The sequence below is a fragment of the Euprymna scolopes genome, chromosome 11, assembly GCF_053919585.1.
Source record: "Euprymna scolopes isolate OS-2025 chromosome 11, ASM5391958v1, whole genome shotgun sequence".
Classification (NCBI taxonomy): Eukaryota; Metazoa; Mollusca; class Cephalopoda; order Sepiida; family Sepiolidae; genus Euprymna; species Euprymna scolopes.
In genome coordinates, this window is record NC_136492.1 from 18,609,698 (window position 1) to 18,624,516 (window position 14,819).

Below are 14,819 nucleotides of genomic sequence, written 5' to 3' on the forward strand. Positions count from 1 at the left end.
TCAGAAAAACTCAAGTTTACTTAAAAATGATTTTACTTAAAAAATAAATAAATAAAACTATTTGATCGATTTATGTGATTTTTGGTGTACAATATTTTCGTCACTTGTACGTCATATGCTTTTCTCTTTTAGTTTTAATCTTTCATGAGAGTGGGTGGAGGGAGAGTTCTCAACACGTTTTAAAATAAAATCTTTACTTTTATCGTTGACAAATTTACGATAGCCCACAATAGAAATAATTATTTTTGAATAATTTGCTTAAAAGAATTTATTTAAAGTAGATTCTGTGAATGATAATTCTACATAATTAAAAATTCATATAATTCAAATGAAATTAAAAAAAAAATAATTTCAATAACATTTTCGATAGTTTGTTTTTAATAAGTATAATCAAATAGTTTATGAAATAAGAAATAGTTAAATATTTTTAACTAATATTATTTATCCATTTATTTACTGCAGACTATTATCTTCATTTTATTGTTTTTGTTTCACGACCTTTCAGCCAACTATTCCTCTGGCCTTCGTCAGGTGGTTAACTGGAAGCCAGTAATTGCTGAGGATACAGTTAAGAGATTCGGCATTCCTATCCCATCACGGTTAACCACCTGACAAAGGCCAGAGGAATAGTTGGCCGAAACGTTGTGAAACAAAACTAAAAGATGAGGAAATAGTCTGCAATGTATAAATGGATAACTAAAAACTACTCATCTCAATAAGAATTCCAATTAATTAAATTGTTTTAATAAGTATAATAAATTATTTTATAAAATGAGAAATAGTTAAATAGTTTTTAATAAGTATAATAAATTATTTTATAAAATGAGAAATAGTTAAATAGTTTTTAATAAGTATAATAAATTATTTTATGAAATAAATAGTTAAATTGCTTTGATATGCACAGTAAAATATCTTGAGAAATAGTTAGATAGTTTTAAATATGTATAATGAAATATTTTATGAAATGATAGACATATATTAACCTTGTTAGCAGGATAATAGTCCACAATAAATAAATGGATAAATAATTAAAATGGATCATCTCAATAAAAATTCCGATTAATTAAATAGTTTTAAATATGTATAATAAAATATTTTATGAAATGAGAAATAGTTAAATAAGTATAATAAATTATTTTATGAAATAAATAGTTTTTAATAAGCAGTTTTTAATACGTATAATAAATTATTTTATGAAATAGTTTTTAATAAGTATAATAAATTCGAATTTTATGAAACAAGAAATAGTTTTTAATACTATGATAAAGAAATAGTTTTTAATACTATAATATTTCATGAAACAAAAGAATAGTTGAGTAGTTTTAATATGTATATTAAATTATTTTATGAAATGAGAATAGTTAAATACTTTTTAATACATGCAAGAATAAATTATTTCATGAAATAGTTAAATAGTTTTTAAGTATAATAATAAATTATCTTATGAAATGAAAAATAGTTTTTAGTAAGAATAACAAATTATTTCATGAAATGAGAAAGTTTTTAACAAGTATAATAAAATATTTTATAAACTGAGAAAGAGTCAAATTCCTTTGATTTGCCAGTAAAATATCTTGTGAAATAGTTCAATAGTTTTAAATATGTATAATGAAATATTTTATGAAATGATAAAGACTTATATATTAATCTTGTTAGCAGAGAAAAATAATTTGAACAACTTTGCTTATGATGGACACATCCTGGATAAATTTAATTTATTTACATATTTATTTAGAGATAACAAAACAAAATGATGAATGTTAATGTAAGTTTAAAAAACATACTTAAATCTGATGGCCTCAGAGGAAGATTAAATCTGGCCAGTTTAGAGAGATATATATAAAGCAGGAGACTTTGTTGGTTTGGTTACATTGAAAGAATCTATGGGAGCTCCTGGGCTAGTAGATGTAGAACAGTTGAGGTGGTAGATTCAGTTTACAGTAGAAAACCCATTTGAAAAAATGTCAGGAAGTGATAAGAATGGGGTTGACAGAAAGAAGGATATAGAGAGACCTGGCCAGAAATAGGTTGGTTTAAAGGTCAATTTCTAAACACCATCCAGCATGACAGTATGTAAAACAGACGTTAGACAGAAAGAAATGAGGGTTTTTTTCTTTTTGTCATCTTTTTCTTGTTTAATTCATCACAAAAAAGGCTCATTGCCACCAAGATGTCAGGGGGGGGGGGCTCCTATCAATGAGGCACCATGCCTACATAGATACTAAGTAGGGAGTTGAGCAAAAAGATGTTAATTTGCATTACATTTATACTTCTACATGTTGAGAAGCAGGAAACAGGGAGGGTTTTATTTTGTAAGTTTTTTTTTTAACATCATGTTTGTTAAGACAATCAAATGACACTGTTTTCTAATAGTTCACTGTGTAGAGGGAGATAACTCTCTTTTACATTTTTTTTAATCTCATAATTTAGGATGCTCGATCTGATATTTTTTTTTATTAAATCAAAATATCAAAAAAGAAAGCTGCGGCAAATATTATTTCATGTAACAAAGTTGCTGACATTAATAATAAAATTTTTTGTCTATATGCAACTATTAAGAGAAAACCAACGAGCCAACGATATTGCCATTAGGTAAAAACATTTAAAAAAGAACTTCGATAACTTTTTTATTTTTAATTAAAAAGTAAATATTATGGTACGTTTTTTTTTTTTTTTTTTTAAATTAGTCTTAAACCTTCAAAAAAATACAAAAAATGAAACTCTTTAATAAAACAAGGATGAAACTTAAAGCTGCGGTGACCTTTTTTTTTTTTTTTTTTACTGTAACAAAGCTTATAATATTAACAAACATCTATTTTTAATATGACAAAAAATGAAAATGCAATGATAGTTGTAGAGGAATTGTAAACGCAGCTGTAAAAGTTCCATCCTTATTTTATTAAAGAGTTTTATTCTTTCTATTTTTTAAGGTTAAAGACTAATTTTGTAAAAACCTTATAACATTTACTTTTTAATAAAAAAAAAAAAAAGAAAAAGTTGCCGCAGCTTCTTTTTGAAATGTTTTCATCTAATGAAAATATTGTTAGTTTTCTCTTAATAGTCGCATACAGACTACATTTTACATTATTAATGTTATCAACTTGGTTACATTAAAAAAATTTGTCGCAGCTTTTTTTTTTTTAATGTTTTGATTTGATAAAAAATATCATTGAATCAAGCGTCCTAAATTATGAGATGAAAAAAAAAACAATGAACGAATCTCTTAGTAAAAGAGGGTTGTCTCTCTCTGCACAGTGAACTATTGTAAAAACGCCAGTCAAACAACGATCAAGGAGAACTAACTCCTTTCCTGTTTCAGGCAGAGTTACCTCCCCCTTTTAACTATGTTATGGTTATCCTTGCATGGGGTGCAAGAACAGGACGAGAGAGATGCTGTCAGGTGTCAATAAAAGGATTACTTGAAATCTGAGTAAATAAAAATGGAGATATATTACTTCTGTCCATGGAGAAGTGAGAAAAGGACAAGACAGGCACTGGCAGATACCGACAAAGAAATGATTGTGAATCTGGGTAAATGAAGCTATATATATATATATATATATATATATATATATATATATATATATATAGATAACTTCTGTTCATGACAGACACACAAACTCAAGTAATATCGGACTAAGACTGATAGATGTAATTTTTTATTGTTCAATCTGTTGCCTCTTTGTGAATAAAATGTCTAGTACAAGTAAACTGAGTGTATCCTCCTTCTTTACATTCATTCATGTGCTACACATATGCACACATTAATCTTCGGGTATATTCCTCTGAAAGGCATTAATAGTCATAAGTCAACACTCCATTCATAACATAACTCATATACTCTAATCTGCGAATACGAACATCCTCATTGCAAGGCATTAATAGTTATGATTTGCCTGCAACTCTATTAATAACAATATTAAAGTCACTTTAATTAGTTGAAAGATTTTTTGAATCAGGAGCTTTCAATCATGTTAGTTTAAGCATTGACTTACACATACACACAAAAAATAAATACTGGGAACAATTAATAATAATAAACGGAACGTTTTTATTCATTGGTTTGATCACAATAACGTCAACTGGAAACATCAACTTCTGTTGGCGTTTTGTAATAAAAATAATTTGAAGTTTTCTTTTCAAGTGTTTTTGTCAGAAACATCTAAAGCTTAATGCATAATAATGATACTAACCAAAGATTAAAATATCTTAACTTTTTTGACAGTCTAAAGGCTTCAAAATCCCAGTTGATTTTCAATCATTAACAAAGTAAAATTAAAAGTCGACCTTTCAAGATATTTGTCCAATGATAATAATTCAATTATTAACGATTAACTACACTTTCAACTAATGATATCCAGAGTTAAATCTGACACACTGCTGTCAAAGCTCGCTATTCCAAAATCCGACACACACTGTCAAAGACTGCTACTCCAAAACCTGATACCTTTGTCAAAGCTTGCTACTCCAAAATAAAAATGCACTCGGTCTCTGAAAAACAGGCCTTTTATTCAAACCAACAGCATCTCATTTGAATCTGATCATCGAGAATTGTTAATTTGTGTGATCGTTAAGGATAAAATTAACTTTGTATCGCCATTTTAACATTTTTTTTATTTATTCAGCAGCTGAGACCCATAACACACAAAGACACGTTGGCATTGTTTAGGTAAGTAAATTTTGCATTCATTACAATTTTCTCAACATATTAACTGAAAAAGGATATGAATGTATAGTTTTTGTTTCATTGTTGTTTTACGGCATATCGATCCTTTCCAAGTTATTTAATGTGGTATACAATAATTTTAAGTTTTTATGCTTCAGGTTCTATATATCTTCAAATTTGGGGAGTTTAGTTTGGTTATTTTTTACAGGAAAATTGTGGTTTTTGACTTTGCAGAACATGACTGAATTTAGTAATAGGAAAGGAAAAAAAAAATCAATATTTGGTGCATTTTAGAGCAGGTAGATGATATCTTCAGATGGCCTGGTCTGGTAGCACCAGAATTGAACACAAAGAAAATTGATAACAATAATTATAGGAGTACTAGAATTAGTCCAGAGGAAAGACGAGGAGATATTGAGATCACAAGAAAAACAGAATATACAATAGACAGCAATGATGAAAATAGGTGAAATCTCAAGGAAAATACTTCAATGTGGAAACCAGCCTGCATAAAAATAAAAGCCGACCAGCCACATGGAAAAAGCAATAAAAAAAATTAGAAAGAAGGTCATGAAAGCCAGAGAAAAAAAACTGCAAGAAATCATCTCACAAATTACCCCCCCCCCCAAAAAAAAAGTGATACCACATAAATGATTATGAAGACTCAAGGAGAATGGAAAGACAGAGGAAGGAGTATATCAACCAGATCTCTACTGAAAAGGTGCAGATGTTACTGGCACCTCACAGATGCTTATTGCCACCAAAATCTCAGATGACCAATAGTTGTTGCATGCAAGAAATTAATGGTAAGCAGTTGTTGCGATAACACAAAATCATTTGCAATGGTTATCAAAAGAGACAGAGAGAAACCTGGGGAGACTTATTGTCATTCAGATTCCAGAGAACACCTGGGGATTACTTGTACGAGAACCGTTATTAGACTATGTACGGAGTACTGTTGTCATATTTGAGCTGGCACAATCACGTTGACACACCGGTTCTTGCCAGATCACCGAAGTTAAACATTGAGCCTGGCCAGTACCAGATGGGTGACCATTTAGGAAGGCGAGGCGATGTATGTACCGCGAGGTAAAACACCAGGTTGGGAAACTGGCATGGTATATCCTTCTCTCGAGGGTAGATGGGCCTCTATTAAGCCGTGATAGGCAACCCATCTAGTGATGGCGTCACGATAAAAAATACCCTTGATAGCCTTGGCAAAGCATCAAGTATTTAGTTACGGACAAGATTTGAATTACACTACAAATTTGTGTAGGGAGTTCAATCTTAGCTGCGGCTGCATGTTATGTTTTTTTTTTGTTTTTTTAATTTTTTTTATGTTGAGCTGATGGATCTGACTCACTTGATGGTTCTCGATAAATTGCAGAAACGTACCTGTAATTTGATTAGCGCCACTCTCCTTCACTGCAACCTCTTTCTCACAGATGTGATGTTGCTAGTTTCAGTTTCTTTTATAAATACTATTAACAAGCCATCCAGCATTGGCCGGTCGTAAAATATGCACAAATATTATATTTTAATTCATACAGAAACTGAGACATGTGCATGCGAGTCTTATGTTTTTCTAAACAGTTCACTTCTTGTAAGTAAAAAAAAAAAAAAAAAATACGCAACTGGAGATCAAAACCCAAACCTAGTCAATTCGATAACCATTAGGCTAGCCTATCTTTAAAATGTGTTTTCAAACCTACTTATTCTTAACATGTTATGTGAACGATTCACGCATGTGCATTCGTGCAACAGTTGACAGATAAAAATCCAATGACCCCCCCTCCCTCACACAAGCCAATTTTTCAATTTTTACCCCTTAGCTGCCCTTTTTTTTGAATGAAAACCGATTAAAAAGTGTTCCACATGTCTGAATACCCTATATACCAAATTTCAAGTCTGTAGATCGAAAATTTGTTGAGTATATACACACACACACATTCTCACTTCTATAGATATATAGATTCTGGTTTGTGTTCTTCAGAATCGTCTGATCTATTCCCTGCTTCCTTTGTTCCAGCTTGTTAAACTAATGGTCTTCATCAATTTACTGTTTTGCTATCACATTGTAATACAGCTTCTTATTCCAGTAACATCTTTCCAAGAACTACAAGCTTGTGGGACTCTTCTTGATGACTGTTTTCCTCCAACCTATAACTTTGGTCTTTTCAAGAGTAAGGTCACTAGGCATCTCCTGTTTCTTTGATGATTATCTTTTGTTCGAGTTAGCTTTTAAGCAAGTGGCTTCATGCCTTGTCTGGAGTGATTTCCTATGAAAAAAGAAAACTAGTGAGTAACAATAATAAATGGACTCTTTCCAATCAAGTGGTTACATCTTTAAGAATGAACGGAAACGATGCGCAGGAATAACAAGCGCAAGGGAAAAAATAACAGGGACACTGGAAACACATACGGGAGGTTATGAAGACAAGAATCATTAACACAACGTGTGTAGAAGACAAAACTGCTGAATAAGCAACTTATGCCGCTTATTTTATTTGAATCCCGTCTACGATCGGCTCGCGATACAACTCCTCTGCATAGCCAATGACAAATTAGTTAATTGTCTCAATTATTTGTAAATATTTCAACATTTTACATAATTTGTGCATGAATGACTGTACTGATATGCAGAAGTTTAAATGTAACGTAAGCCAACATCCTATATCTATATATCTTGTATAAAGACAATGTCTTAGCCTCTTAATTTTTGAGAACTTCAATTCAAATAAAATAAAACAATAGGTATGGTCCCAAATAGTAATATCACTTACATACATCCAAGTGACAATATGTCTTGTTAGGGGTGAACGTGAGAAAAAATAAAAAATAAATAAATAAACAAAATAAATAAATAATAAATAAATAAATAATAATAAATAAATAAATAAGTAAATAAATAATAAAAAATAAATAAATAATAAATGAATAAAATAAATAAATAATAAAAAAATAAATAAAATAAAAAATAAATATAAAAAATAAAATAAAAATAAATAATTAAAAAATAAATAACATAAATAAATAATTAAAAAATAAAAATAAATAATTAAAAAATAAATAATTAAAAAATAAATAATAAAAATAAATAAATAAAAATAATAAAATAATAAATAATAAAAAATAAATAATTAAAAAAATAAATAATTAAAAAAATAAATAAATAATTAAAAAAAAATAAATGAATAGAAAAATAAATAATTAAAAAAATAATAATAAATAAATGAATAATAATAATAAAAATAATAATCCTATTTTGTGTTCTTATCTGGTCTTCTATTATCAGGTCTGTACCAAATATCATTTTTATTTCAATCCTACCCAAAGCAGGCCAGACGATTAGTTGGCCAAAACGTGGTGAGACAGCAACTATGGAAGGCAGTAATTACTTGGATACAGCTACTAGACTTACCATTCCTACTTTGTCGCAGTTAATCACCTGAAGGAGGCCAGAAAATAAGTTGGCCGAAACAACAACAACAACAACTACAAAGATGAGGATAACAGTACGTAAAAAGACACAAATGCACAAATTATGAAGCCTCATCTCAAAGGATTAAAAAAAAAAGTAATTAAACATTCCTGTCGGCTTCTTTTGTTTTGTGAAAGCCACTGTTCTACCTCCACCGCAAACACAACAGAAAATAGGACATCCATCACTAGCAAAGGTAGTGGGCAAGTCACTTTGTGTATCCTCTCTACTACACCTACGTAGGAGACAATTTTTCCCCTCCAATCCAAAGTAATTCAATCATTTATACTGACTATTTTTTATTGATATTGAGTGATAATTTAAAAAAAAAAATAAATAAAATTATAAAACTGGTTAGTGTGAGGGCCTTTCTATTGTTTTTATTTTACTTCAATTGAAGTTTTCAGAAATTAAAAGGCTCCTTCTTGGGGCTAAGACATTGTCTTTATACAAGACACATAGATATTTGTGTCTTCCATTAAATTCTCCCTTACATATCAAACGTCGAGTTCATAAAATTGATAAACATTAATTTCCTCCCTAATTGACCAGTTTTCTTCTTTTTTTTTTTTTACAAAGCAGTTACCACTTATTAAAGCCTGGAGGCCACTCGAGGATAAGGGTTAATGAGTGTACAGTAGTCAATGGGAAAATGTCATAGTAATCGTTAGTAGTGGAAATTTGGTAAATTGGATTACTTAAGGGGACGGCTCATCAAGAACTTGTTTACGTTTGACTTGAAGATGACCATATTGTAGTCAGCTGGAAAGCAGGAAGTCGGAACAGAGTTTCACAAGCACAGATAATGAGTAGGGAAAATATTCATAGTGGGGGACCATAGATTGGAGCTCAGATGAGCACTTTCCATGGAAATAACGATAAAGCAGAGACAGGCTTGCAATATTTCTTCTGTGGGAAAGAGGTTACAGAGAAGAAAAAAGGGCATCTCCCACTAGGCTACAAAGTCTAGTTTGAATTGTCAAGGCAAGATAAGGTGCTTCTAGCAGTTCCTGCCAAGATATGGCAACAGTACTCCATACTATATTATAGTATATCTTTCTTTTTGTCTCTTGCTTTTTCCAGACTCCAGAACAATGATTCATCTGGTCTGGTAGAGTATCCAGACTAATTCTGTTACTATAGGCAACATCACTTGAAGAAGGTGCATTATTCCTCATATAACCATTTTATATTTTACCATACCGAGGGAATCTTATTTGAGATAACAACTGAATGCAATTTCATGCCATACCCAAAACATTTTGCTAAGAGTCATGTATGTTTTAAGTATTTAATAATTTCTCAAAATATGAAAACAACAACAAGATAAGTAGATCAATCCAAATAATCATGATAAACAATTTTTCTCCAACCGCAAGTATTTTTGTTTTAAGGAAAATCGCTACAGACAAGGCAAGAAGCCACTTGATGTAAAAATAGCCAAAAATTAGTGTTAGATATACATTATGATCGAAAAGTGTATTTAGTCTTCACCCACTGCAATTATTGTGAAACCAGGATCAAAAAGTGGAACTGAGAAGTCAGCACCCCTAAGGAGTCTTACTCTGATCTGCAAAAAGTGCCTGGGAAGCCCCATTGGCATTTCCTGGTAAGGGTGTCTCAGGTGATTAACCTGAAACTAACACCCTTCTCAAAGAGAGAAGGTAAAGTCTGGGATGGTGGGTTTCCTAGAACTGCACAGAGCCAACATTACACCACAATCAACAAGGACCAGGACATTAGAGAAATGGTCTAATCTGTTGATTTTGGAGACCAAGGATCCAGAAGACAGCAATTCTCCTCCCTTTGTCAGAAACATCACTAATAGAACATAAGGATTAAAGGAGAAAATAAGTGAAAGTCAATCATTTATTTTTATTGATATTCATTAATATTTACAAAAAAAGAAAAAAGAAATAATGACTTAACATTTTTTGTCGCAATATCAAAATAAATCCTTTAGTGGTTTTACTCAAGTGGATTTACTTTTTTCAGCCATTTTTTTTTAAATATTTTAATTATAAGAAAAATGTCTTCCATGATGAGAGAAGAGAGAATTTTGCACATAGATTAAATCCATCATGAAGTAAACAACAAAAAAGTAATAAATAAAAACCTACTTTTTCCCCGCCGAAATACTTGTCCCAGCTTTTTGTCATCTTAATCCATTTTTGGCAGCGTTCAAGTTCCTGCTGTTTGGCCTGAAAAAAAAAATAAAAATACAAAATGTTTTCGAAAAAAAAAAAAAAAAAGACAAAAACAATTAAAAAAAAATTAAAAGACAAACGAACTTCAAAGTTTCATTACATCATCAGGTGAACAGAAACAAACAAACAAAGCAAAAAAAAAAAAATGAAAACTAATCAATTATATCCAATATGCAAAAGTACACATTTTTTTTAATGAAAATCGCTCTAGACAAGGCATAAAGAAACTAAATGATTAAAAAAAAAAATAATTCAAAAAAAAAAAATAATTCAAAAAAAAAAATTAAAAAAAAAATAATAAAAAAAAAAATAATTCAAAAAAAAAAATAATTCAAAAAAATAATTCAAAAAAAAAAATAATTAAAAAAAAAAATAAATACAAAAAAATAATTAAAAAAAAAAATAATTAAAAAAAAAAAAATTAAAAAAAATAATTCAAGCTCCAAAACTTTATATTTTCATGGTATTCAATTTGGTTGTTCTGTAGAGGAGAATTATTTTTGTTTTTGACTTTGAAGAACATGATAGTTTTGAAAAGCAAAAAACACTGATACCAATATTTAGCACATTTTAGATCAGAAAGCCCGTATCTTCAGATAGCCTGATCTGGTAGTACTAACTGAAAAAAGGAATTAATCTATTATTTCGGAAATACTTATCTTGGGACCAAATTATTATCTTTTGTTTTAGGGCTCCAAAATTAGTAAAATATAACACTCTCCAGAGGGAGCTACTTTCTAACTCATTTGAATTTATCTTAAATTTTCTACAAATGAAACTTAAAAAAAAATGTATGCATTAATGAATCTTTGCTTATTGTTACCAAAAGTCCACTCCAAGGAATTTGTCAGGTGGACAGCAAGACAACGCTGTAAGGATTTGGTAACGATGTTTAAAAATGGGCAGAAATTGATGATTTAAGAGGACGATTCAACAAGTATTTGTTTACTTTAGACTTGAAAACAACAATGTAATGGCCAACTGAAAAGCAGCCCTTTTCAAGGCAAAAAAAAAGGTACTCTGAGTGACACCTTTCGAGATGTGGCAAAATTACTTCATCTTAGAACATATTTGACTCATATATAGGATTGCATCAGGAGCGAGAGAATTTCTGGAGTGGTGGAATGATCCAATCATTTTTCCAGCGACCTCAGCAACAGATTTCATCTAAGTCTTCCATTTCACGTCGGAAGTGAAAGTCAGTCCTGTTAGCTTATCAAAGCAGGGGACTTCCTCGAGGAAGGAGCCATTCATTTCAATCTGAGCAAAGTAAGTGTTAGTGACGAAAGGAGAGGAGCTCGACTCTAGGCCTTCAAGAACAGAGATTCAGTGGAAAAATAAAAGAAATTACCTTGGCTTCAGCGGTACTGACTGTCTTTGGGAGGGCTTGGTCACTGGAAAGCAAGAAAAATCAGTTTTGAATATTTTCAAACAAGTTCACATCGATAATTAAAAATTGTTTATTTAACAAAGAATGACTTCATCCTCATAAGTAGTATTAGAATTCTACCAGAAGGGCACCTGCCATTGCCCAGTTGTAAGATACGCTTAATAGGATATTTTAATTCATGCAGATTACATATTTTATCAAAACATTGAAAAAAAAAAAAAAAACACAAAAAAAAACTAACGTAAGGCAAACGAACGATGAAAACAGATATCGAACACGTGAAAAATGGCTTAAATAAGCCTGTTTCGATATTAAAATTTAAAAAATCGGTGGGTATCCGGGTGTTTTTGGGTGTGTGGTCGGGGGATGGATAAGCGAAGTAAAAAAAACAAAACAAAAAACAGAAAAACGAACATTACGTGAAAAATGGCTTAAATAACACTGGTTCAATATTTAAATTTAAAATAACCGAAGAAAAAAAAAAAGAAAAGACATCTCACACCACGATTCGAACCCAAAACATTTAGATAATGAACCAACGCGTTAATCGACTGACCTAACGCGACGTACATGAAATTTATTCAGTTTTTCAACTATTTAAAGTAAATCAGGTCATGACGTCATCTGGCGCATGCGTAGAACCGCTCGTCGTCATGAGAAGACCGTTTTTGTTGACCCCCACACCCCCTGTCGAAAATTGTCGATCTCGGGGTGAAAAAAAATGAATGTTTTTGGCCAATTTTTTGATATTTTTCGAGCGAAGGATGGGGCTTCGATATGATACCGAGTTTGTGAATTTCCGTTGTGTCTGTCAAAAGTTTTTAGCAGACACACATACATACACACATTTTCGCTTTTATATATATAGACTAGAAAAACGCCCAGCCTTGCCTGATCATAAAATATGCTTAAATATGATATTTTAATTTATGCATATTTCATTACGTTTTTAAATTTTTGAGATGAGGATTGGTTATTTGTATTATTTGGATTCATCAGACTACTTTTCTAATCTTGAATATCATTTAGACAGTTTTGATCGATGTAACCTCCGATCTTCTTCAGGTGTATGTTGTCGAACTTTGAGAGATTGAAAAATCACATATGACTGACCATGTCTGGAGAGAAAGGGGAAACTTATTATAGGACGAAGTAAAAATTATAAACTAAACTAAATTTTAACAATGTAAATAAATAAATAAATAATAATCCTAATATTTAAAAAAAAAAAAAAAAGCTATAACAGTCTGCTTGTATTTCAGCCATCTGTTTTGAATAGTTGAAGTTTTGAATCTATTTATGAGATGATAACAAGGTTGAAAAAAAAAAAAAAATGCTGACTTTATAATCAAGATGAACATATTCTTTGCAGATGTCCATTAATGGCACCACAAAAAACAAAAAAAAAAGAAGTTAATTCATCAATTGAAGATTTTAATCTTTTTATAGAGCCTAATGGGGGATGCCCTTTTCTTTTCTCTGCAACCTCTTTTGCACAGAAGAGAAATTGCAGGCCTGCCTCTGCTTTATCATTATTTTCATGGCAAATGCTCATCTGAGCTCCAATCTATGGTCCCCTCTGACCTGACTTTCACAAAAAAACACTCGTCTTCCTGAAACCACTATCAATAATTTCACCCACTCTTTATCTGTGCTTAAACCTAAACGTAGATTCCATGAACAAAGCTTCTTTTTTAAAACTGCACATCTGCGGATCTCTGTTATGTTCTGTTTTCCTGCTTTCCAACTGACTAAAATATGGGCATCTTCAAGTCAAACGCAAACAAGTTCTTGATGAGCCGTTCCCTTAAGTAATCTAAATTACCCAATTCCCATTACTAACGATTACTACGACATTGTCCCATTGACTATTGTACACTCATTAACCCTTATCCTCAAGTGGCTTCCAAGTCTTGATAAGTGGTGACACCTTTGTAAAAAAAAAAAAAAAAAAAAAAAAAAAAAAAAAAAAAATTAAAATAAAACAAAAAACATTTTATGAATTTTTTATTTTTTTTAGATATAGTATATTATAGATGAGTAAAATATTTTTTCTCATATTTTTGCGGAGAGATTTTAACATGTTAAATTGTTAAGATTCCTGTCAGCATGCAACAGGACAATAATCCAGAACATGCAAATAATAATATATCATTATATTATGTTTCGGAATTTTTGAGAAGAGGATGGATAAATCACATTAATTCAACTATTGTTCTAATCTTGTGTTATTTGCACAACATTTCGGCTGATGTAACCTCCAACCTTCTTCAGGTGTATCTTGTCGAACTCCGAAATCGCTTCCACCAAATTTGGAAATCTGCATGCAATTTTGAGCAAAACTATTTATTCCTTGTTCCATCATCCATAATTGGGTAAAAGTAATTTGCAATTGTATTTTGAGTGTCACTCGCACTGAGGATTGAACTATCAACCTCCTTAAAACTGAATTTTATCAAGTACTTTATCATCTACACCATGGGTACCTGCAACAAGGTACACCTGTTTGTACAACAGTTTACCACTTTTTTTTAGGCCTTAACATATTTAAAGTTCAGCACCATGCAAAACTGTTAAATAGACATACACAGAAAATTTTGGACAAATATGGTAAAATAGTCCCAAAAATGAAGTGTTTTTATTAGCCCTAAAAGAGCCCCTGGGGCACACCCTACAGTTATCATTAAGTATAGACAAACAAAATTATATAGAAATCAGTTAGTTACAACTTTTCAGAAAGTTTTATAAAAATCCAAGGCATCAATTTTTATTAATAAGCATAAAAGTGTCAATGTAAGCCATTTTAACCCAAAAGGCACCCCTAGGGAGGCAACCGGAGTTTTCCTGGAAAATCCGTGCTGTTACTTTTTTACTCATATCATATTTAATAATTCCAAAGTGTAGTTATTGAGAAAAGTGTAAACGGACGAACAGACAAGGGTGAATTTACAGGTCCACCCTCCTTTTGTCGGGGGACCAACAAGTTGGAACAAAGGAAGCAGGAAATAGATTAGACAATTCTAAAGAACACGTGCCATAATAGCATTTATAGAAAAGACTGAGACTAGCAACATT

General features: G+C 30.8%; 1 protein-coding gene across 3 annotated transcripts in view; it reads right to left on the reverse strand.

Moving 5' to 3' along the window:
- Positions 1 to 14,819, reverse strand: part of LOC145287785 (uncharacterized) — a 475,330-nt gene that overhangs the window by 44,223 nt on the left and 416,288 nt on the right. For all 3 annotated transcript variants that reach the window (XM_080135611.1, XM_080135612.1, XM_080135610.1), the window contains 2 exons: positions 11,706 to 11,748; positions 10,268 to 10,348 (listed from right to left, as the gene is read on the reverse strand). In XM_080135611.1, the coding sequence (XP_079991737.1) occupies positions 10,268 to 10,348; positions 11,706 to 11,748 (124 nt within the window). The remainder of the gene's footprint in view (positions 1 to 10,267; positions 10,349 to 11,705; positions 11,749 to 14,819) is intronic.